Consider the following 25000-nt stretch of genomic DNA (forward strand, 5'->3'; position numbering starts at 1 on the left):
GCGGTCAGGCTCCTGGTCCCATTAAGAGTGAGGCCTTCGCCGATGCCATCCAACGAGCTCGAATGGTGAGTGTCGTCGGTAATTGGTTCATCGAGCGAGACGCGGGGAACGCTCGACACGGCGGACATTTTGGTTCAGGAGAAACAAGTATCCGAGTCGCGGCCTAAACCTGTGTGACCGACGCCCATCGGCACCGTTCGGTTATTGTCCGTTGTGGGAACAGATAAACCTGTTATTGTTGGTCGGAAACGTTTGTTCGGTGAATGTGTCGATGTCCGCACTTGTCCCGCGTCCCGCGGCCTTGTCTCCTCGTGGCGCCACATTGAAGGACGAGCGGGAACGGGTTTTCTTCTTCTTTTTCTTCTTCTTCTTCAAGGCCATTTTGAATCGTTTCAGGTTTTTCCTCCTGATCTCGTTGTGTCTCCCTGTTCGTGTCATGTTCGAGTTCATCACACGGACTCCCCCCCCCTATTATTTAATTATCGTGGATCGATGTGGATTTTGTATGTTTTGTTTTTAATCCGCTCTTCCTTGACTTGATCGTCCGGTTCACATTGTACGAACTTTAATAACGTTTCCCCATCGATTTCAACAAATCATCATCTTGTTCGTCCTTCGGAAACTCCATTTTGAGCCTCTGATTGTGACGGCGATTTCACCGCCATGAGGTCGTTTCCCGCCTCTTCGACGGCCAATCGAACATTGTTTGTTGGAATCGTTTTACCTTCGACCTTCGACCCTCGTCCCTCTTCCCTCGCCGCTCGACCCTCGCCGCTCGACCCTCGCCGCTCGTCCCTCGATCCTCGCCCGGCGACACTCGGGGCTCGACCCTCGCCCGGCGACACTCGGGGCTCGACCCTCGACCCTCGCCCGGCGACACTCGGGGCTCGACCCTCGACCCTCGCCCGGCGACACTCGGGGCTCGACCCTCGACCCTCGCCCGGCGACACTCGGGGCTCGACCCTCGACCCTCGCCCGGTGACACGCGACACTCGACCCTCGCCCGGCGACACTCGGGGCTCGACCCTCGACCCTCGCCCGGTGACACGCGACACTCGACCCTCGCCCGGCGACACTCGTCCCTGGTCCCTCGCCCGGCGACACTCGTCCCTGGTCCCTCGCCCGGCGACACTCGTCCCTGGTCCCTCGCCCGGCGTCACTCGTCCCTGGTCCCTCGCCCGGCGACACTCGTCCCTGGTCCCTCGCCCGGCGACACTCGACCCTCGCCCGGCGACACTCGTCCCTGGTCCCTCGCCCGGCGACACTCGTCCCTGGTCCCTCGCCCGGCGTCACTCGTCCCTGGTCCCTCGCCCGGCGACACTCGTCCCTGGTCCCTCGCCCGGCGACACTCGTCCCTGGTCCCTCGCCCGGCGACACTCGACCCTGGTCCCTCGCCCGGCGACACTCGACCCTCGCCCGGCGACACTCGTCCCTGGGCCCTCGCCCGGCGACACTCGTCCCTGGGCCCTCGCCCGGCGACACTCGTCCCTGGGCCCTCGCCCGGCGACACTCGTCCCTGGGCCCTCGCCCGGCGACACTCGTCCCTGGGCCCTCGCCCGGCGACACTCGTCCCTGGGCCCTCGCCCGGCGACACTCGTCCCTGGGCCCTCGCCCGGCGACACTCGTCCCTGGGCCCTCGCCCGGCGACACTCGTCCCTGGGCCCTCGCCCGGCGACACTCGTCCCTGGGCCCTCGCCCGGCGACACTCGTCCCTGGGCCCTCGCCCGGCGACACTCGTCCCTGGGCCCTCGCCCGGCGACACTCGTCCCTGGGCCCTCGCCCGGCGACACTCGACCCTCGAACCTCGCCCGGCGAGACTCGACCCTCGAACCTCGCCCGGCGAGACTCGACCCTCGAACCTCGCCCGGCGAGACTCGACCCTCGAACCTCGCCCGGCGAGACTCGACCCTCGAACCTCGCCCGGCGAGACTCGACCCTCGAAGCTCGCCCGGCGAGACTCGACCCTCGAAGCTCGCCCGGCGAGACTCGACCCTCGAAGCTCGCCCGGCGAGACTCGACCCTCGAAGCTCGCCCGGCGAGACTCGACCCTCGAAGCTCGCCCGGCGAGACTCGACCCTCGAAGCTCGCCCGGCGAGACTCGACCCTCGAAGCTCGCCCGGCGAGACTCTACCCTCGAAGCTCGCCCGGCGAGACTCTACCCTCGGCTCGCCCGGCGAGACTCGACCCTCGGCTCGCCCGGCGAGACTCGACCCTCGGCTCGCCCGGCGAGACTCGACCCTCGGCTCGCCCGGCGAGACTCGACCCTCGGCTCGCCCGGCGAGACTCGACCCTCGGCTCGCCCGGCGAGACTCGACCCTCGGCTCGCCCGGCGAGACTCGACCCTCGGCTCGCCCGGCGAGACTCGACCCTCGGCTCGCCCGGCGAGACTCTGCCCTCGGCTCGCCCGGCGAGACTCTACCCTCGAAGCTCGCCCGGCGAGACTCTACCCTCGAAGCTCGCCCGGCGAGACTCTACCCTCGAAGCTCGCCCGGCGAGACTCTACCCTCGAAGCTCGCCCGGCGAGACTCTACCCTCGAAGCTCGCCCGGCGAGACTCTACCCTCGAAGCTCGCCCGGCGAGACTCTACCCTCGAAGCTCGCCCGGCGAGACTCTACCCTCGTCGCTCGCCCGGCGAGACTCTACCCTCGGCTCGCCCGGCGAGACTCTACCCTCGGCTCGCCCGGCGAGACTCTACCCTCGAAGCTCGCCCGGCGAGACTCTACCCTCGAAGCTCGCCCGGCGAGACTCTACCCTCGAAGCTCGCCCGGCGAGACTCTACCCTCGAACCTCGCCCGGCGAGACTCTACCCTCGAACCTCGCCCGGCGAGACTCTACCCTCGAACCTCGCCCTGCGAGACTCTACCCTCGAACCTCGCCCGGCAACACTCGACCCGGCAACTCTCGCCCTCGATCCTTGTTCCTCGCCCCACGACACTCGTTCCCTCGCCCAGCGACCCTCGCCCTTCGCCGCTCCACCCTCGCTCCTCGCCCAGCGACCCTCGCCCTTCGCCGCTCCACCCTCGCTCCTCGCCCGGCGACTCTCGTCCCTCGACCCTCGCTTGGCGACACTCTACCTTCGCCCGGCGACACTCTACCCTCGACCTAAGCCCGGCGACACTCCACCCTCGACCCTCGCCCGGCGACACTCTACCCTCGACCTTCGCCCGGCGACACTCTACCCTCGACCCTCGCCCGGCGACACTCTACCCTCGACCCTCGCCCGGCGACACTCTACCCTCGACCCTCGCCCGGCGACACTCTACCCTCGACCCTCGCCCGGCGACACTCTACCTTTAACCCTCGCCCGGCGACACTCTACCTTTGACCCTCGCCCGTTGACACTACCTTTGACCCTCGCCCGGCGACACTCTACCTTTGACCCTCGCCCGGCGACACTCTACCTTTGACCCTCGCCCGGCGACACTCTACCTTTGACCCTCGCCCGGCGACACTCTACCTTTGACCCTCGCCCGGCGACACTCTACCTTTGACCCTCGCCCGGCGACACTCTACCTTTGACCCTCGCCCGGCGACACTCTACCTTTGACCCTCGCCCGGCGACACTCTACCTTTGACCCTCGCCCGGCGACACTCTACCTTTGACCCTCGCCCGGCGACACTCTACTTTTGACCCTCGCCCGGCGACACTCTACCTTTGACCCTCGCCCGGCGACACTCTACCTTTGACCCTCGCCCGGCGACACTCTACCTTTGACCCTCGCCCGGCGACACTCTACCTTTGACCCTCGCCCGGCGACACTCTACCTTTGACCCTCGCCCGGCGACACTCTACCTTTGACCCTCGCCCGGCGACACTCTACCTTAGACCCTCGCCCGAATACACTCGACCCTAGTTCCTCGCCCCGCGACACTCGACCCTAGTTCCTCGCCCCGCGACACTCGACCCTAGTTCCTCGCCCCGCGACACTCGACCCTAGTTCCTCGCCCCGCGACACTCGACCCTAGTTCCTCGCCCCGCGACACTCGACCCTAGTTCCTCGCCCCGCGACACTCGACCCTAGTTCCTCGCCCCGCGACACTCGACCCTAGTTCCTCGCCCCGCGACACTCGACCCTAGTTCCTCGCCCCGCGACACTCGACCCTAGTTCCTCGCCCCGCGACACTCGACCCTAGGTCCTCGCCCCGCGACACTCGACCCTAGGTCCTCGCCCCGCGACACTCGACCCTAGTTCCTCGCCCCGCGACACTCGACCCTGGTTCCTCGCCCGCGACACTCGACCCTAGTTCCTCGCCCCGCGACACTCGACCCTAGTTCCTCGCCCGCGACACTCGACCCTAGTTCCTCGCCCGCGACACTCGACCCTAGTTCCTCGCCCGCGACACTCGACCCTAGTTCCTCGCCCCGCGACACTCGACCCTAGTTCCTCGCCCGCGACACTCGACCCTACTCCCCCGCCCCGCGACACTCGGCCCTGGTTCCTCGCCCCGCGACACTCGACCCTAGTTCCTCGCCCCGCGACACTCGACCCTAGTTCCTCGCCCCGCGACACTCGACCCTAGTTCCTCGCCCCGCGACACTCGACCCTAGTTCCTCGCCCCGCGACACTCGACCCTAGTTCCTCGCCCCGCGACACTCGACCCTAGTTCCTCGCCCCGCGACACTCGACCCTAGTTCCTCGCCCCGCGACACTCGACCCTAGTTCCTCGCCCCGCGACACTCGACCCTAGTTCCTCGCCCCGCGACACTCGACCCTAGTTCCTCGCCCCGCGACACTCGACCCTAGTTCCTCGCCCCGCGACACTCGACCCTAGTTCCTCGCCCCGCGACACTCGACCCTAGTTCCTCGTCCCTCGTCCCTCCACCCTAGTTCCTCGTCCCTCGTCCCTCGAGCCTCGCCCGGCGATCCTCTACACTCATCCCTCGACCCTCTCCCGGTGACCCTCGTCCCTCGACCCTCGCTTGAGGAAACTCTACCCTCGCTTGGCGAAACTCTACCCTCGACCCTCGCTTGGCGACACTCTACCCTCGACCTTCGCCCGGCGACACTCTACCCTCGACCTTCGCCCGGCGACACTCTACCCTCGACCTTCGCCCGGCGACACTCTACCCTCGACCTTCGCCCGGCGACACTCTACCCTCGACCTTCGCCCGGCGACACTCTACCCTCGACCTTCGCCCGGCGACACTCTACCCTCGACCTTCGCCCGGCGACACTCTACCCTCGACCTTCGCCCGGCGACACTCTACCCTCGACCTTCGCCCGGCGACACTCTACCCTCGACCTTCGCCCGGCGACACTCTACCCTCGACCTTCGCCCGGCGACACTCTACCCTCGACCTTCGCCCGGCGACACTCTACCCTCGCCCTTCGCCGGCGACACTCTACCCTCGACCTTCGCCCGGCGACACTCTACCCTCGACCCGCGGCCGGCGACACTCTGCCCTCGACCTGCGCCCGGCGACACTCTACCCTCGACCTTCGCCCGGCGACACTCTACCCTCGACCTTCGCCCGGCGACACTCTACCCTCGACCTTCGCCCGGCGACACTCTACCCTCGACCTTCGCCCGGCGACACCCCACCCTCGACCTTCGCCCGGCGACACCCCACCCTCGACCTTCGCCCGGCGACACCCCACCCTCGACCTCCGCCCGGCGACACCCCACCCTCGACCTCCGCCCGGCGACACCCCACCCTCGACCTCCGCCCGGCGACACCCCACCCTCGACCTCCGCCCGGCGACACCCCACCCTCGACCTCCGCCCGGCCTAACCCCACCCTCGACCTCCGCCCGGCCTAACCCCACCCTCGACCTCCGCCCGGCGACACCCCACCCTCGACCTCCGCCCGCCGACACCCCACCCTCGCCCTCCGCCCGGCGACACCCCACCCTCGACCTCCGCCCGGCGACACCCCACCCTCGACCTCCGCCCGGCGACACCCCACCCTCGACCTCCGCCGGCGACACCCCACCCTCGACCTCCGCCCGGCGACACCCCACCCTCGACCTCCGCCCGGCGACACCCCACCCTCGACCTCCGCCCGGCCTAACCCCACCCTCGACCTCCGCCCGGCCTAACCCCACCCTCGACCTCCGCCCGGCCTAACCCCACCCTCGACCTCCGCCCGGCCTAACCCCACCCTCGACCTCCGCCCGGCCTAACCCCACCCTCGACCTCCGCCCGGCGACACCCCACCCTCGACCTCCGCCCGGCGACGCTCGACCCTAGTTCCTCGTCCCTCGACCCTCGCCCGGCGACGCTCGACCCTAGTTCCTCGTCCCTCGACCCTCGCCCGGCGACGCTCGACCCTAGTTCCTCGTCCCTCGACCCTCGCCCGGCGACGCTCGACCCTAGTTCCTCGTCCCTCGACCCTCGCCCGGCGACGCTCGACCCTAGTTCCTCGTCCCTCGACCCTCGCCCGGCGACGCTCGACCCTAGTTCCTCGTCCCTCGACCCCCGCCCGGCGACGCTCGACCCTAGTTCCTCGTCCCTCGACCCTCGCCCGGCGACGCTCGACCCTAGTTCCTCGTCCCTCGACCCTCGCCCGGCGACGCTCGACCCTAGTTCCTCGTCCCTCGACCCTCGCCCGGCGACGCTCGACCCTAGTTCCTCGTCCCTCGACCCTCGCCCGGCGACGCTCGACCCTAGTTCCTCGTCCCTCGACCCTCGCCCGGCGACGCTCGACCCTAGTTCCTCGTCCCTCGACCTCCGCCCGGCGACGCTCGACCCTAGTTCCTCGTCCCTCGACCCTCGCCCGGCGACGCTCGACCCTAGTTCCTCGTCCCTCGACCCTCGCCCGGCGACGCTCGACCCTCGTCCCTCGCCCCGCGACGCTCGACCCTCGCCCCTCGCCCCGCGACGCTCGCCCGGCGACGCTCGACCCTCGTCCCTCGCCCCGCGACGCTCGACCCTCGTCCCTCGCCCCGCGACGCTCGCCCGGCGACGCTCGACCCTCGACCCTCGCCCGGCGACGCTCGACCCTCGCCCGGCGACGCTCGACCCTCGCCCGGCGACGCTCGACCCTCGCCCGGCGACGCTCTACCCTCGCCCCGCAACATTCGTCCCTCGAGCCTCGCCCGGCGACACTCATCACTCCCCCGCCCCCCCATCCATGAGGGAGGTGGTATGACAAGCAATTTCTCCTGTACACGTAGAGTATAAGCGGTTTTACCACTGACCGTTTTGGAGGGGTTGGGTGTAACTATCTTTGTGAAGTTTGTAAACCGGTGTAACGGTCATGTCGGACCAATTCGTGTTTTTACGTTTATGAAATACATTTTACATCAGTAAAATTGATTTCATTTATTTTGCCGAAATGTATCACCAACTCCATAACTGAGTCCATCTTGTAATATGCTGCAATCCTCAGTTTTCATCAGATATGCTGTTCAATTTTCTGTTTTATAGTGTGGTGTAACAGCACATCGTCCTACCTTCCTGTGGTGTATGAGCACGTCATGCAGGATCCTACCTTTGTTTATTCCTTTTCAGATTGCTGCCAAGATCGGAGTGGAGTCTGCAGCAGCTGCTGCTGCAAGCACAACCGCACCGGTCCCCCCTCCTGCAGGCACTGCTCCTCAACAGGATATTTTTGCGCAGAAGAGAACGTTGGAAGACGGTGGTAATGGTATGCCACTGATAGAGAAAAGTTGTTACTCCACACACGCGAAGCGAAAGGCGACGTTAAGCAATTGGTTCACTTCTGTCTGTGTTTGTAAACGTCAGTTTTTTAATTGAGGAACAGCTTATTTTGATTGAAAGTTTTATATTTTAAACATGAATCGGAAAACGAACCTGCCATACTTTGTCTCTGAATTGGAAACTTGCTGTTTTTAAGGACGTTATAAAGGATACAAACGGGCACGAATAATTCATGTGACGTGGTATATAGGGTGATTTAATAAACACTGCGTCAACAGCGGTGCATTCTGGAATTTATTTATACGACTTTTAAAGTCTTTATTTTATTTAAATTTGAACACTGAACAACACAAATAATCTTCTTTGCACTTTCAAAACTCCGTTTCACAGTACTTGGACATGTTCTATCGGGTGGTGGATAAGACTCTTTCATTGACGTTAAACTTCTGAAGTATTAACGATCTTTCAAAAAAATAAATCATTTAAAACCTCAGTGTTGAGGGCCAAAATAAAGTAAAAAAAAAACAAACAACTTGGAGAAATAAGAGATGTGGTGAAGAATGAGGACAATGGCTGAATAAGATGGATACAGCCGTAAGCTCTCAATCACTGAGGTGGAAGGAAAAACAAACATCCAGAAGAGGTTTGCTGAGGCAGGGTTGATTGTGGGTGGGGGCGGGGGTAGTTTTACCAGAGGGGGATTGTTGGTGGACTTCCTGCTCCCTACACATACATGGGGGTGACAAAGCATTGATAGGGCAGTGGGTGGAAGACAGAGAGACCACTGATCTGTCTGTGATGAAGTGATAGACCCATAGACTCGGCTTCATCGCGGGAGATTCCAATAATCTTAAAGGCCGTGGTTTCCAGGACATCGAGCTGAGCAAGATGAGGCAGGTTAGCCAGCCCAGAGGGGAGAGCATAATAGTCCAGGTGTGCCAAGGAAGGACTTTGTACGATGGAGGACGCTTGGTCGGCACCTGGCTTTGGAAGCCATCTTTGAAATGTGGTTAGCCCAAGGAAGATCATGGCTGATGGTGAGCCCCAGGAGTTTGAATGGCAACTTTCTCAAGGGCAGTGTCTCAGACTTAAAGTCTTTCGGAAGGTTTGCCAGACCGTACTTTCAGAGAGATGGTGAAGGATGTCTCCTGATTGAAAGATTTATGCCAAGTGTTTGGCCAGCTTGTGATGAAATCAAGGTAACTTTATTGAGGATACCGTTCCTGGGTGTTATTTCTCTCCCCTTTTTAATTTTATTTATTTATTATTGTTATTATTTATTTTTCCCCATGTTCTTGATGTGCTCTTCCAATATTCAGTCAAATGTGACCGCATGAAGCTGGATATTCATCGTGCCCAAGGATTGAAGAGTTAAGTTTTCTGCAGTAAATTGTGGACAAGTTAACCCGTAAATCCACCACGAAAAGCTTGTACTCATTGACCATATGGAGCACATTCGCAAATTACCAGTTGTTACTTATTTTGATTTTGTGTAATATTGGCTTGATTCTTGCAGTTTTGTCAAGTCATTACATTCCTTTAAGGATTTGTCTCTTAGAAGCTGTTAACTCCATTTTGTACACATGTACAGTAAGTGGTTTGTTATTAAATGTATAACCAAGATAATGATGAGTTAACATTATTATTGCTGTTATTTATGTTATCTTTCTGTTCACAGATGCTCCAGATCGCAAAAAGTTTGCAGCACAGAATGATCGTAAGATTTTCTTTTTTCCTTTTCCTAAAGACACATTTGTGTAAGAATTATCCGTTACCTTTATATGGGGGTGCGTGAAGGGGGGAATCACTCTTGAACAGTGAGAAAGGTGTAGTTTAGTGTTCTCCGTGTTTTGGGTGGTTTAGCCATTTCGATGTGTTCAGGAGGGAAATGTTTTAAATGTGCATCATACGAAGGGTTTGTGCAGTATGGCTTTTGAATCGGCTTTTTATTTTTATTTTTTTGGACCAGATGCCAACCCTGCCTAAGCAATTTTATTTATTTATTTATTTTGTTGGACAAAAAAATCCAATTTTGGACCAGATGTGTTATCTCATATATTTAATAGATAGGACTAAAGGGGCTTGCATGTGTAACCTTCTGTAATCTTTGGTTGAGGCCTTGTGAGAAAGAGAGGACAAAGAGAAAGTCTTGAGAAGGAAGAAGAAGAAAAATAAATAAATAAATAAATAAATAAATATATCTCTATTATAATACCAAGCTTGCACACGAAAAACTCGGCTCGCCGTCACACGATCCCTATGAAATTGCTGTGGCACTTAGCGGACATGCCGACAAAGTTTGGGAAGTCTTGGCGTTCCATAGTACCACTTGCATTTTGCACAATGCGTATTTTTGTCATTCCCCGTGTACGGTCTGTCGTCTGCTACCAGCTATATTGTACTGCTATCCCGTGCAAGTGCCCGGATATCGCTAGTGTATATGTATGTATATGTATATATATATATATATATATGTATATATATGTATATATATATATGTGTATATATATATATATATATATATATATATATATATGTATATATATGTATATATATATATATGTGTATATATATATATATATATATATATATATATATATATATTGCATAGAGAGAGGGTTGTGGGTTTGTGGCTGGATTGGTGACCATTTCGTCAACTACCCTCGGAGAATAAAGCCTTACCTGGTTTTTGTTCCACTCCCAGTCCATGCTTAAGTCTCGTGTGCGTGCTTTAACTTTTATTATCATTCTAAATTATATATTGTAAATATGTGTTCCCCTTCCCGCCTCTAATCCTGCTGTTGTACCCCACTATCATGTTGAATTATCCCCCGTTATTTGTGGAAGGCAATAAACTTCGTTAAATCAGAACTAAGGATCCCGTGTACTTTTAGTGGTCCCCGCACATGCGCCGTCACCACAAGTTCAACACAGTCCAAGGGAATAAAAAACTAACTAAAAACAGTGGTCGGTGTTAATCGACTGCTGGACACGACGGGTCCAGTGGTCAGTGTAAGTTTAATTGGAAGATGAATTTCCATAAGAATTATCATGACACGCATTTCCCTTTTGTTTCTCTTTGTTAATTTATGAGATGTATGCTAATATGTCCTCCTTTTTTGCCAGCTATAGGTGCTCAATTAGCAGCCATGATGCAGCAACAAAGGTAAGGAAACTAGTTTTATCAGTAAACTCTTAAGCAGCAAGTAAAGAACAAGTTTACCAACCCTGCATAACTTTAACTTATCATAATCAAAACTATTTCACACCCCTGGCCTGAAATTGAAAGGGGCACGGTGCGTGTCTAATTCTGAAGGCATACTTGTGAGTGTTGATTTTAAGTCATGCCTGACATGCACAAATTTATTTTGAGTGCACAATGAGCTCCAGATACGTGTCACTGATTGGTTCGAGGATGTAAGCCAAAATATCAAATCACCAACTGTTCACCCAGTTTGGAAATAAATATTTATTTGGGATACTTCCCTGATGTTCATGGGGCAAGGCCTGTTTCAGAGTTGCAGGATGCTTTTTGTATGGGTGGTGAGCAATGGTTAAGGAGGGGAGAGTGGGGCATTGTTGGCTGAGGGATGTGCGGGTGGGGCGCAGTTGGCTAAGGGAGGGGCGAGTGGGGTTCTGTTGGCTGAGGGAGGTGCGGGTGGGGTGGGGTTTGTATTTTTTCTGGATTATATGTTGTGTGGATAGCTTGTTTCATTGTTCTTGTGAAACACTTCGTTTGCAGTCGTCATTTTCTTTTTATTGTAGATCACAAGTTACAGAAGACTTCAAAGTACCAGATCGAATGGTTGGATTGAGTGAGTGCAGTGCATTACTTAAAAAAAAAATTTACTTTTGTATTTTCTGTGCTCATTATTTTAGCAAATGATTGGATATGTCGATTTGTGTTAAGGCTTTCATTGTTTTGGTTGCAAGGATTTTTCTCTTTAGATTTGCAGTTTATGTTTAATCAAGTTCTGATTTGGGACTAAGCAGCAGAACATAAATGCCTATAGTGCAGTTTTAGTGAGAGGCACATGAGGTTGAAAAGTTAGGCATTACATTTGCTTCTCGTGCCTAATGTGCTGAGCGCGAAGTTAACCAGGGCAGCTTTGGTCAAAATGACTTTTTTCTCCCCTCTTTTGAGGCAGGAGGTCTAGTGTTAGGCATGTGTACTGCTGTGACTAAGCTCTTCTGCTTTGTAGTCATTGGCCGTGGTGGAGAGCAGATCAGCAAGCTGCAGTCAGACTCTTGCTGCAAGATCCAAATTGCTCCTGGTAGGACTGCAAATCTTTGCTTGTGCTTGGCGAAAGAGGTGGTTATACCAAAATTTTATACTCTTGCAAATTTCACGGTTTGAACTCGTGTCTAAACCCCTGTGTTTTGATCTGCAGATAGTGGTGGGAAGCCAGAAAGACCTTGCACACTCACTGGAACGCCAGAGTCTATTCGGTAAGACTCTTTCAGAAGGTATGGCTTTCACAGCAGCAATATAATGAATGGTTGAACTAATGTCAAAATAAGTTGATGTCAACGTCCCATTCATTCCTAATGTAACCAATAAAATGCCATTTGCTGTGTTGAGTACCCCAACAGCTATAGGTGAATAAATATTCCAAGTGACTGTGGGCGTGGGTCTATTCTTAACATTTTTTAAATACAAGTTTGAGGCAGGGGTGGGGCAGAGGGGGAGAGGTGGCCATTTTGAGGCAGGGCTGGGCCATTTGAAGGCGTGGGCAGACGGAGGCGGGGACCATTCGGAGGGGTGGACCATTTTAAGGCATGGGCAGACGGGCGGGGGCCATTTGGAGGCATGGGCAGACGGAGGCGGGGGCCATTTGGAGGCATGGGCCATTTTAAGGCGTGGGCAGACTGAGGCGGGGACCATTCGGAGGAGTTGGGCAGACGGGCGGGTGCCATTCGGAGAAGTGGGCAGACGGGCGGGGGCCATTTGGAGACGTGGGCGGGTTCTATTTGGAGGCGGGGGCTCATTCGTTGGCGGTTGGCTTGGGCGGGGATGCCATTTGTTGGCGGTTGGTGTGTGCTGGGGGCCATTCATTGGTGTGGGCGGGGGGGGGCATTCGGATGCGGTAGGCGGGGGTCCATTCGGAGGCGGTGGGCCTTTGCCGGGGGCCATTCGGAGGCAAGGTCTGGGGTCATTTTGGAGTGAGTCTGGGGGGCATTTTGAGGCGTGGGCCGACACGTATGTAAAATGAAGTCGTAATGTGGGCGGAGGCATATCTGGTGGTGACTATGTTGAAGAGTGCCCTTTTTCGGTCATCTCTAACGAGATGACCTAATAAAACCAGTCTCGATGTCCGTACGTACATACCCATTTTTTTCTTCCGATTTTCTTGATATTTGGTATGTGGGTAGATGTCAATGAGTGATGCACGGCGGTATGACTTTTGCCATGAATGAAGGTCAAGGTCAAGGCCACTCCAAAGTTGCGAAATCATCCATTTTCAAAATCTATCTCCTCTGCCGTTTGTGATCCGATCTTCGAAATTTCTTCGGATTCTCATATGGAACAATGTCTAAATTTGGTCAGGCCGGTTTTTTAAAAATTCGTCCTGGTTATCGAGTCACATGTCTTCAAAGTTGGAAAAATCGTCGATGTGATACGGTCAAAAAAATTTCTCCCGATCTTGATGAAACTTGGTATGAAGGAAGTGGTCAATGAGTGATGCACGATGGTATGGCTTTAGACCTGATTGAAGGTCAATGTCAAGGTCACCAATGATGTAAACTTGTGAAATCATCCATTGTCAAAATATCATCCGCCATTTATGACTCAGAAATGCGGTTTGATTTCTGAGGTCTGGTTTCTATCCTTTTGAAGACATTGATCATAAATGTTCCAAATCAACCATTTTCAAAATCTATCTCCGGATAACTCAGAAATGTAGTTTGATTTCTGAGGTTTTCTATCCTTTTTACTCCCGGGCTTTCGTCTGTACGTTGAACCAAAAGACAAGACGACATCGAAGCCATTCTAAGCCGATCAGAGATCCACATCTACAGAGCTTCAGAGGTGACCGTCACACCCAACCGGGGGTAATTTTATATTTTTGGGGATTTGACCTCCGGTGAATTCCACAGGCGGTGGAGACTCAGGGTCACAGGGGTCAAAGGCCAGATGACGAAATCGTCTGAAGCCACACTCACGAACCACTATGCAACTCTTGCCTCGTGAATTGGTGTCACAAAAACAGCACGCAAAGGCATTAAGAAGCCGTCGTGTTTTTTTTTGTGGCTTCACACAGCCAGGCCTGTGAAGTAGCATTAGAAAAGATCATTGTTTTGGATTGGGGTGAACAGCTGTCTTGAAGATGTGGGTCGAAGGATGAGATGAAGAGGATGTGTAAGTTAACTCCATTGTGGACCGTTGAAGCTGAAATGCAGCTTTTTTGATGACTTGTTAATCCTTACTTTTCTCCAAACAGCTTCTTGTACTTGACTCTTATTTTAATATGTGCTGTATTTTGACATAGGATGTGTAGAATGATAGTAAGTTTGAATTGCAGGTGAGGTCAAGTGTCTTACTAAATTAATCATGATAGATGTAGCACACTTGTAATATCCATATTTTAAATGCCTCTCTTGATTACCTCGACTCTAGGGAAGCCAAGCGTCTTATGGAGGAGATAATCCACCGGGCACGAGATGCACCGGCTGCGTTGGGTGAGCCCACCACCGGTACTATGCAGGAGATTATGGTGCCGGCAAACAAGGTCGGCTTGGTCATCGGCAAGGGAGGAGAAACCATCAAGCAGCTACAGGTGCCAGCTTGAAATTGTGATGGGGGAAGTAAAGAAAATGGGTAGTTGAGGAACTTTATTTGAATTTGCGTGAGGCCTCATCATTCTATTTGAAAGTGTGTGAGGCCTCGTCACTCTATTTGAAAGTGTGTGAGGCCTCGTCACTCTATTTGAAAGTGTGTGAGGCCTCGTCACTCTATTTGAAAGTGTGTGAGGCCTCGTCACACTATTTGGATGCGCGTGAGGCCTCGTCACTCTATTTGAAAGTGCGTGAGGCCTCGTCACTCTATTTGAAAGTGCGTGAGGCCTCGTCACTCTATTTGAAAGTGCGTGAGGCCTCGTCACTATTTGAAAGTGCGTGAGGCCTCGTCACTCTATTTGAATGTGTGTGAGGCCTCGTCACTCAATTTGAAAGTGTGTGAGGCCTCGTCACTATTTATTTGAAAGTGTGAGGCCTCGTCTCTCTGTGAATGCGCGTGAGGCCTCGTCACTTTATTATGAAATTTTGAGACTCGGTTTTGCTTCCTTTAATCTAGCCTGTTTTTTTTTTTAATTTTTTGCTTTATTTTTTTTATTATCCCTCTGACGATGCATTATGTTTTCGTGTTGTCCGTCCATGCGTCCATCATAGGTTTTCGTTACAGTGATAACTTAAGAACGGCTCAAGGGATCTTAAGTCAAATCTGGTACAATTATGTTTAATGATGGAGAGATGAACTGATTAGATTATGTGGTTAATGGGTCAAAAGTCAGAGGTCCCACTTTGGTAAAAATTCTGATACTGCCCTCGTGAACCAGTGATGAGATTTTGATGAAACTTGGTTTTTGTTATGATGCAAAGATGAAATGATAAGATTTTGAGGTCAAATGTCAGAGGTCATGCCAGTTAAAAATGATACTTGAGAACAGCTGATGGGATTTACATCAAACTTGGTACAAGTATGTTTGTATCTTGATGCAATGATGTTAGTGGGAGCATATCTTGTGATGTTGAAGAGTGCCTTTTTGGTTTTCACTGTCTTGGCTGTGACTCAAAAATTGGTTAACTGTACCATCCAGAGGGAGTTATGCTATGTATCATTTTTGACAACGTTATGTGTCCCGAGATATTGAAAATATACCAGAGCATTCTATAAGGCCAAAAAAAATTGGGTAGGTAGGTAGGGAATTTTTTTTACAAATGAATACATTCATACAACTCGATTAAAAATGTTTATTTTCCTTGGTGGTCGTGGTGGTGGTTGTGGTAGTGTGGTGGTGGTAATGGTAGTGTGGTGGTGGTGGTGCACTCGACTTGCTAAAATGCACTTTATTCTGTCTTTAATTTCTCTACATATTTAACAGTGCATGCATGTTGAAACTGTGCATTGTTTATTAATATATATATATATATATATATATATATATATATATATATATATATATATATATATATATATATATATTAAAAGTTTAACAGCAAGTCTATTGAACCACCAGACCATCGTCACCACCGTCACCACCACAATAGGTGAAACTAACCGTGAAAAGACCGATCCACAAAGTAGTCCTTGTGCGCGTTTGACTCGGGCACCACCATTTTGAAACTCTCACTGACGTAACGCGGGATTCAAAATGGCGGCGCCCGAGTCAAACGCGCCCAAGTCCAAATTGTCAACAAAAATCGTAGGGTCACATAACAGCAATGTGTCGGTAGGAAACTGGAAACAAGCTCCTTTTTTTGGTTTGGCCGAACTCTGCTTTTTCTGTTGGCAACCTTCATCCAACCCTACCCTAACGTGTGGAAAACTGCATTTTTGGACCTCAAATTGGCTTCAGTTGCCCACAAGCACCCCAAAAATGTTTTTTAGATCCTTGTGGAGGATCTCTAAGTCTTACTCATGTTGTTGTTCTTCTTCTTCTTCTTGTGGACTTTTTTGGTTCACAGCCTACAGTTTTCATCGAAACTTCCTGAAACTTGGCATATACAGTCATGCGCCGCTTAACGACGGATCGCATATACGACGGATCTGGCCGCTCTGAAAAAAAAAAATGTAACTGAAAAGTTCTTATCCCCGAGTGATGTAGCCTCGTATAAAAATAGCACATACAATTATGTACACTGTACAGTACATAATACCTCATAATGATAATAAACGACAATGTGGCCCTGTTATAATGTGATCGTTGAGGTCCATAAAATGTCATCGCGAAAAAAAACAGGATCGTGCTAAGTCGGGATTCACGGAAATCGGTTTTCACGGAAATCGGTTTTCAAACTGAAGCAATGTTTACACGTTTACCTTCCAGCAAGTAAATTACCCTTGAATTGAAGAATTCCGCGAATAAATCGTTGTTCTTAGTCGACATTAAATCACGGATTTGTTTTTTGTGAAGCTTTTTATGTTGTTAAAACAATCGCACTGTTCCGAAAATATATATATATATATATATATATATATATATATATGTATATATATGTATGTATATATATATATATATATATATATATATATCACAATTGACAGGTGCTCGTTTCTTCATTTGTAAATTATAAGATCGATGCAATGATTACATATTTATAAAATCCAAACGCTAATTACTCACCTTTTTATAATCGATACGAGAGGAGATTGTAAGCTGCTGCTAACACCGATGGCAGTCATCTCCGACAGTAACCATCTCCGATTTGGAAAATTCCTCCTAGAAAAAAAGTTATGATGTCAAAATATCTCCGCTAATGGAAATCGCCGAAAAATTATCTCCGAAACTAGGCAAGCTGTTTGAATTTTGTTTGTGGGAATCAAGCCGGGCATTAGCACAGATAATTTATTGCAAACCTGATACATCACAATGATGTCACATTCGTTTTTATGACTCCATCATTAAGAGGACGAGGATCTTAGCTCATTTGAGCTTGTTTTCTTTCTTTTATTACTTAAAATAAAGGTCGTCTTCTGTGTATAAACAAGGAAAAAAAAAAGAAGTAAAAACAGGGATGACATCTCAAAAAAGCAACGAAACAAGGTGGGAATGACACCACAATCCTCTTATGGATTACCATCACCACATCTTTTGATATTTTACTTTTGTTGTGGAATTGTGATGGAACAACGTCAAAAGATATGGTGATGGTTATCCATAAGAGGATTGTGGTGTCTTATTGTTGCATCGTCATGTGGTTTCATTCTTTGTTGTTGTTGTACTTCATTATATTTCATTCCGTTTTAATCCGTTTTAATCTCAGACCGCGGTTGAGATCAAAGACAGGTGTTGGTGGTTAGCGAACATATGTCAATGTTTTGACAAGCCATTGTGTGTTTTACACCAACATCTGCACATTCACACTTGTACAACGGTTCAGACCGCAGTTGAGATCAAAGACCCACATTCCACCCAAAAAATACTACCATTTCATTTTTTAATTTTGGGGTCCATGGTGGGCCGCGGATTTGCCAATTTTGCAGTTAAAAAGGCCGCCAATTAAGAGGGTTTCACTGTATGTGGAAATGTTGATGCAAATTATTGTTTTAAAGATAAAAGGCTAATTTCTTTTCTGTTACGGATTAAATCTATCTATAATTTCAGGTGTGTGTGTGAACGTGACCGCGACTGCGACCGCGACCGTTGTTTCTCGACAACAACTGGTCCGATCTAATTGAAACTTGCCAGGTATATTGCTGGGGACCTGAGGATGTGCCTTTTCAAGGTTTGATATTAATCGGACAAGTTCTTCCCAAGTTATGGCCATTTATTTACCAAACCAATGACAAGACAGGTTGCTGCATAGGCGTGGCTGATGGGGAAAGGGCACCTTAGTTACCGTGGCATAGGAGTGGCAATGGTCAATGGCAGCGAATGTTATGGCAAGCAAAAACAGGGAGGTAAACTTGATTTTAATTTGGATTTTAATGAACTCTGTGTGTGGAAGTATCACAGCAGTTGTTACTTCAATGCAAGCAATAATTCGTGGAATGCATGTGAACATTCTGTACGGGCACGCACCACTTCCGGATAGTGATTTACTGTATTCTCATCATTTCTCCATTTCTTATGCGCATTTATAGATGAACACAATGCCCCAATCCAGTCGTCGTTTACGAGAGCGAAAGAATGGCCTGTGTGGTTTTGAAAGTTATTATTATTTTTTTTGGTTTGCATGTCGGGGCACGCACGTACGGGCACGCGAGCGCGAAGGAACGGCCTGTGTGGTTTTCTGGCATGCGGTTTGAAAGTTTTTATTTATTTTTTATTTTATTTTAATAATTTGCACGTACGGCCACACACTTAGGGGCACGTACTCGTATTATCAAATTGTTTTAATACTTGTTTCAGTTAATTTGGGGGATGGGTTGGAAATGTATCTCCTTTGGGATGGTTCTGTCCATTTTCCATCCCTCCACCCCCCCCCCTTTTCCCTCCCTCTCACAATCCAAGCCTGGTTTGGTTGAGTCCACATTTACCTTCGATTTATTTTCGTTTTTATAATTTTTTTTTACGCTGCTTCTTCCCAATTCCATATCCCAGCAATGCATGACATTGTCGAAGGAAAGGAATACTCAGTTAGTTTGTTTTCTTGTTGGTTTGTCTGGGCGATGTCTCGACCATCTTTTGAGCTCGGAAGCTGAAATATGTGAAGATGTGCTTCAGCAAAAACGGTATTATTATTTTTTGATTAATCTATTAATTGATTATCAATTTATTTATTCCTTTATTTTCTTTCTCATCTGGACAATATCATTGGCACCTTTTGAGCGAGGAAGCTGATATTTGGACGCAACGGTGAACAAGTGATTTGGCTATCAAGGGTATTTTTGATTTATTGATTAATTAATCGATTAATTCATTTTTCCATGAATTACTTGATTTTCAAAAATTTACAGATTCGGATGAAACGGTGGTTTTGGTATGGCATTTGGCAATTGAGAAATTTTACGATTATTATTTATTTTAATTTCACAATTAATTAATCAATGAATCAATCACCAGCTCAGAGACAAAGTAACTTCCTCATTCTGGAATCACCATCATGGCTTCAGCAGTTATTGAAGTAGGTTGGGCTACAGTTTTACATTGTTTTTGCAGGAGAAGAAGAAAAATAGCTCCGAAAAACGGGTGTAACCCCTCAGCCCATGTATTGTAAAAGGAAGCAGTGATATCACGACGATGCAGTCAGTTCGAGCACGTTGGACGTCATATCGAAAATCAATCAGACTTCAAGATGGCTACCGTGGCGGCTCGTGAAATTCGCAGCGCGCCCATTTTCGAAAGGAACCTTCCTCGACTCAACCCCAACATACCCTGCAAAAATGGATTTAATCGGACAAGGCGTTCTCCTTGAAATTGACGGAAACCAAAAGTTGACAGACGCCTGAACACCGAAGTATGAACTTTGACTTCTGTGACCTTGAAAAGTAGATCAAATCAAAAACCCGGGTTATATATCATGTATCCTCATCAGATAAACCTGTGATAAAAATTTGGCGATGATCCAGCCATTCGTTCAGGATAAATAGCCATTTCTAGGTTTTCAGTTTTGGCCCCCTGGTGGCCTCGCCGAGAATCAAATTGCGCTCATTATCGAAAGGAACCTTCCTCTACCCAGCCCCAACACACACACACTGCAACTAGAACGGACACTCAGTAGAGCGCATACCTTCGCCAACGCTACATTTTGCCCCCTCCCCCCCTGAAGCCGTTGATTGTGAGGGTATTTAATCCCATACCACATCTGCCATCTCATTTGTGTTATGATGGCTTAAAAACATTAAATTTCCTGTCATATCGTATATCACAGATTGGGCATTGAATTCACAACATTTGGCATTGGTTGCATGCAAATTGGATAAAAATCGACCGCACTATGGCAAAATGATGATTTTGACCTTTTCATGACCTCGACCTTTGTACACTTAATTTTGTAATTGGTATTAGAATGTGGGGAACAGAACAGTCAACATTTTGGTGTTAGTTTCATGCAAATCGGATAAGAATTGACCGTGTTATGACTAAAACCACACATTTTGCAATGTCGTGACCCCCCCCCCCCTTGACCTTTGACTCCCAACCGCTAATAAGGGTTATTACGTCATTGTGTCATGTCACGTATCACAAGATGGGGCATTGAATTCTGAACATTTTGGCATTAATTGCATGCAAATTGGATACAAATTGACCGCGCTATGGTAAAAAGACGATTTTGACCTTGACCCGATCATGACCTTGACCTTTGACCTTGATTTTCATGACCTTGACCTTTGACCCGATCGCTCCCAAAATCTAATCAAATGGTCCTCTGATAATAACCAATCATCCCACCAAATTTGCTGCGATTCAGTTCAATACTTTTGGAGTTATGCGAATAACAAACAAATAAAAAATAAACCAATGTCACCCGCAGGGTGACCCGTATCTTGCCAAAAGGTGACCACGTGTGACTTCTTTAAGGTCACACTGAGGTGAACAGAGCTGCTATCCACCAGAAGCGACTCCTTGAGGAATATCTGCCTACGAGAGATTCCGATGAGAATCGTTCTACAGAGTAACCATGAAAAATATGCTTTTACCTCATAACATCACCAAATGACGTCATAATGTCTCAAGCTTGACATATCTAGAAGGCACTCATCGAGGTGTTCAATTTGAGGTACTACATGATATGGTTCCTAAAACTTGAAAATTTGACCTTGGGGTCAAATATGTTTGACCTGAGGTGCTAACCATGAAGGTCAAGGCCAATCGCCACCAAACATTAATCAGCTGAGCGCCAGACCATGAACTATATTCCCATGAAGTTTGAAGACGATCCGATCAAAATTACTCAAAAAATAAGGGTTTCGTCGACTCCCCTGATTTGCGACAAAGTGACCTTGACCTTTGACCTTGACCTTCAAAATTTTATGCGCTGAAAGGTACCTTCTATAGGCCTCTGATATGCGAAGTTACAAAAATTTCCAATGATAACTGTGCTCTGCAGAGTGATTTTATACGTGATTACAGACCAAAAAAAAAAAAACCAAAAAAAAAAACCATGAAGGTCAAGGCCAATCGCCACCAAAAATTAATCAGCTGAGCGCCAGACCATGAACTATATTCCCATGAAGTTTGAAAACGATCCGATCAAAATTACTCAAAAAATAAGGGTTTCGTCGACTCCCCTGATTTGTGCCAAAGTGACCTTGACCTTTGACCTTGACCTTCAAAATTTAGTACACTGAAAGGGACCTCTATAGGCCTCTGATGTGCAAGTTACAAAAATTTCTGATGATAACTGTGCTCTGCAGAATTTTTAAAAACGTGATTACAGACAAACAAAAAAAAAACATACAAGCTGACTAACATATCTTGCAAAACTTCGTTTTGGCAAGACAACAAACAAACACACATATTCACAAATAAATAAATAAATACACAGCGATCAAAACATAACCTTCGCAACAAAGTTTGCGAAGGTAAAAATGGATTTAATCGGACAAGGCGTTCTCCTTGAAATCGATGGAAACCAATTTCAAGATGGCTGCCATGGAGGCCACATTGAAAATCGCAGCGCGCCCATTTTCAAAAGGAACCTTCCTCTACTCAACCCCAACACACCCTGCAAAAATGGATTTAATCGGACAAGGCGTTCTCAAAATCGACAGAAACCAATTTCAAGATGGCTGCCATGGAGGCCACATTGAAAATCGCAGCGTGCCCATTTTCGAAAGGAACCTTCCTCCACTCAACCCCAACATACCCTACAAAAATGGATTTAATCGGACAAGGCGTTCTCCTCGAAATTGACGGAAACCAAAAGTTCACAGATGCCAGGACGGACGCCCGGACAACTCCTGTGACGACAATACCCCTGAGCCAATTCGGGCTGAGGGGTAGCAGCGCGCCCATTTTCAAAAGGAACCTTCTTCGACTCAACCCCAACATACCCTGGAAAAATGGATTTAACCGGACAAGGTGTTCTCGAAATCGATGGAAACCTATTTCAAGATGGCTGCCATGGAGGCCACATTGAATATCGCAGCACGCCCATTTTCGAAAGGAACCTTCCTCGACTCAACCCCAACATACCCTGCAAAGTGGATTTAATCGGACAAGGCGTTCTCCTCGAAATTTACGGAAACCAAAAGTTGAAAGACGCCCGGACGAGCGCCCGGACAACGCCTGTGATGACAATACCCCTGAGCCAATTCGGGCTGAGGGGTAAAAAGAAGTCCAAATTAGCGTTTTAGCGATCACTCATTGTGGTACTTTCATGATGTCGAGAATAAATGCTTTTGACTTCACTCTGTCATAGTTTATGAGTGTATCAATGTGTACACATTTGAATGGCCAGCCATTTTTTTTTTTTTTTTTTTTTTTTAAATTATCCATCTCCATGGAGTACTAACGTACTCCATGGTAGTGGGTTTTAGTTCAATATGAAGCCTGGTGTTGGCTTAGTGGTTAGGGTGGCGGCTTGGGATCCTTGGGTCCTGAGTTCAAGCCCCGTTGGCCACTGAATTAAAATACACCAGGAGGTTGACTCAGCCTGTCATCCTTCTGAGGTCGGCAAAATGAGCACCAATATACTGGCAAGGGGGACACTGCATCAACGGCATAGCCGCGTCCCAACCAATGATGCAACCAGCAGCCACAGGCTGAGATGTGTGTATATATGTGTATATATATATATATATATATATATATATATATATATATATATATATATATATATATATATATATATATATATATATATATATATATATATATATATATATATATATATATATATATATTGTTGCGGATTCGCGCCCGCCGGCGTGCTGACGGCCACGTAACTCGAATCGCGGCACGTCGCCCACCGGACGGACAATCCAGTCGTGACCCTCTCGGACTAACGCCGGGAACCAGTCACGGGTGGACCTTTCGGTCTCACCGCGATCGAGCCAATCAGCCCCCGCGTGGGATAGGGTTGCTCGCCGGGTCGACCTACCTAAGTACCCACGCGGAGGGTAGACCGGGCGATCGCACCTCGCCGCAGGTCGACTTTGGACACGGGCCACTTAAGCGACCCGTTCCGTACTATCAGAATAACCGAGCGGTGTTATCGTCGACCTCGACGGTTCGATTAATTATCGGGCGTATTCAGCCCACTACCAACCCTTTACGTGAAGCAAGATGGGGATTCAATGGAGGAAAAGACGAAGCGAAGCGGGAGAACAGTTCAATAATAAAGCACATTTATTCGCGGCACACGGGAAGCACACATTCAATTCCACCAAAAGCACACAGAAAAGACACAATGCAATTTACACAAAAAGCAAATGTAAAAGCGAAAACACAATGCAGAGCTAATGCCGACTACCGAGCACACGGCAACACTTATACAATTCTACTTCACAGACGGCGCCGACAACACATACCCAAAACCAAGGAAAGAATACCCTCAAGGATGAGGCGGGCCTGAGGCCGAGACCGGGTCGCGCCTACCCGTCTGGTGATGAGACGCGGAGCGGCGATGGCGCCTCACTCCGCGGGCCTCGCGGACAGTGTCTGGCAGGGGGTGGGAAAGGGGCCCCCTTGGTCGCACTATCTCAGCGCGGGGGGAAACAGGAGGGGGTTGCTGATGCTCGGGGTATAGAGGATCTTTATTATCCCTGGTGTGCGTCTCCACCTCGGCCAGGTCGCGCTGTCGGCCTCCCTCGGGCGTGCGGCTCCCGGCACCGACGCGAGCACCCCCTCGTCTGGTGTCGCCGCCTTTCCACAGCTCGTCCCCTCCGTTCCGACTCTCCTACTCTCCGCCTCTGGACTCTCCGACTCTCGACTCTTCTTTGGACTCTCCTCTTCCCGTTGGACTCTCTTCCTCTCCCCGTTGGACTCTCTTCCTCTCCCTGTTGGACTCTCCGACTCTCGACCTCCTCTGACTGACGAACACGGTCCTTTTATCCCCCCGTAGCTTCGCCTTTGACCCCCTCCCTTTGACCTTTCACCTCGCTCCCCATTGGCCCGAGAAAAAGTGGGCGTGAAGGCATTTTGATCCACAAATTTGCATATATCGATCGTCCTGGAGGCGGGGCCAATTCGCCCCTCGCTCACCGATTGGACGGCAAAAAGTGGGCGTGTGTCGTTTTTGAAGCACAAAATCCGTGATTTTGTACACGCTGTTCGACGCGCGCTCTGCACGAGTCCAACACCGGTACCCACAGCGGGGCAAGAACGGTGGCGATGCTACGGTTGCGAGGTGTGACGTGAAGGTCGTGGCGGTTGTGGTGAAGCGGTGGTTGTGGTTGTAATCATGGCGGTTGGTCCAAAATAAAGATAGTAAAAGAAAAACGGCTATCCTGAAGAGTCGCAGCTCGCATAAATGACATGTATTCCCACTAGACAACGGGTTCGGGCCGAACTACACATGTACTTACCGAGATACCTCACCTAAGGGACCTGAATGGTGGTTTGCGAATTTGGTAACCACAACAATATATATATATATATATATATATATATATATGTATATATATGTATATATATGTATATATATATATGTATATATATGTATATATATGTATATGTATATATATATATATGTATATATATATATATATATATATATATATGTATATGTATATATATGTATATATATGTATATGTATATGTATATATATGTATATATATGTGTATAT

At 49.7% G+C, this 25000-nt stretch overlaps 1 protein-coding gene across 16 annotated transcripts in view; it reads left to right on the forward strand.

Moving 5' to 3' along the window:
- The window catches only part of LOC147035915 (far upstream element-binding protein 1-like), a 116764-nt gene that overhangs the window by 127 nt on the left and 91637 nt on the right, over positions 1–25000 (forward strand). For 9 of the 16 annotated variants that reach the window (XM_085848351.1, XM_085848371.1, XM_085848313.1 and 6 more), the window contains exons 1-8: positions 1–65; positions 7456–7591; positions 9284–9322; positions 10732–10771; positions 11371–11420; positions 11808–11879; positions 11997–12054; positions 14225–14384. The exon at positions 1–65 is cut by the window's left edge and continues 127 nt beyond it. In XM_085848351.1, the coding sequence (XP_085704477.1) occupies positions 1–65; positions 7456–7591; positions 9284–9322; positions 10732–10771; positions 11371–11420; positions 11808–11879; positions 11997–12054; positions 14225–14384 (620 nt within the window). The remainder of the gene's footprint in view (positions 66–7455; positions 7592–9283; positions 9323–10731; positions 10772–11370; positions 11421–11807; positions 11880–11996; positions 12055–14224; positions 14385–25000) is intronic. The other 7 variants (XM_085848328.1, XM_085848336.1, XM_085848343.1 and 4 more) reach the window with 7 other exon arrangements.

The sequence above is a fragment of the Eptatretus burgeri genome, chromosome 1 (genome assembly GCF_056783735.1).
Source record: "Eptatretus burgeri isolate ZD-2024b chromosome 1, Ebu_testis_v1, whole genome shotgun sequence".
Classification (NCBI taxonomy): domain Eukaryota; kingdom Metazoa; phylum Chordata; class Myxini; order Myxiniformes; family Myxinidae; genus Eptatretus; species Eptatretus burgeri.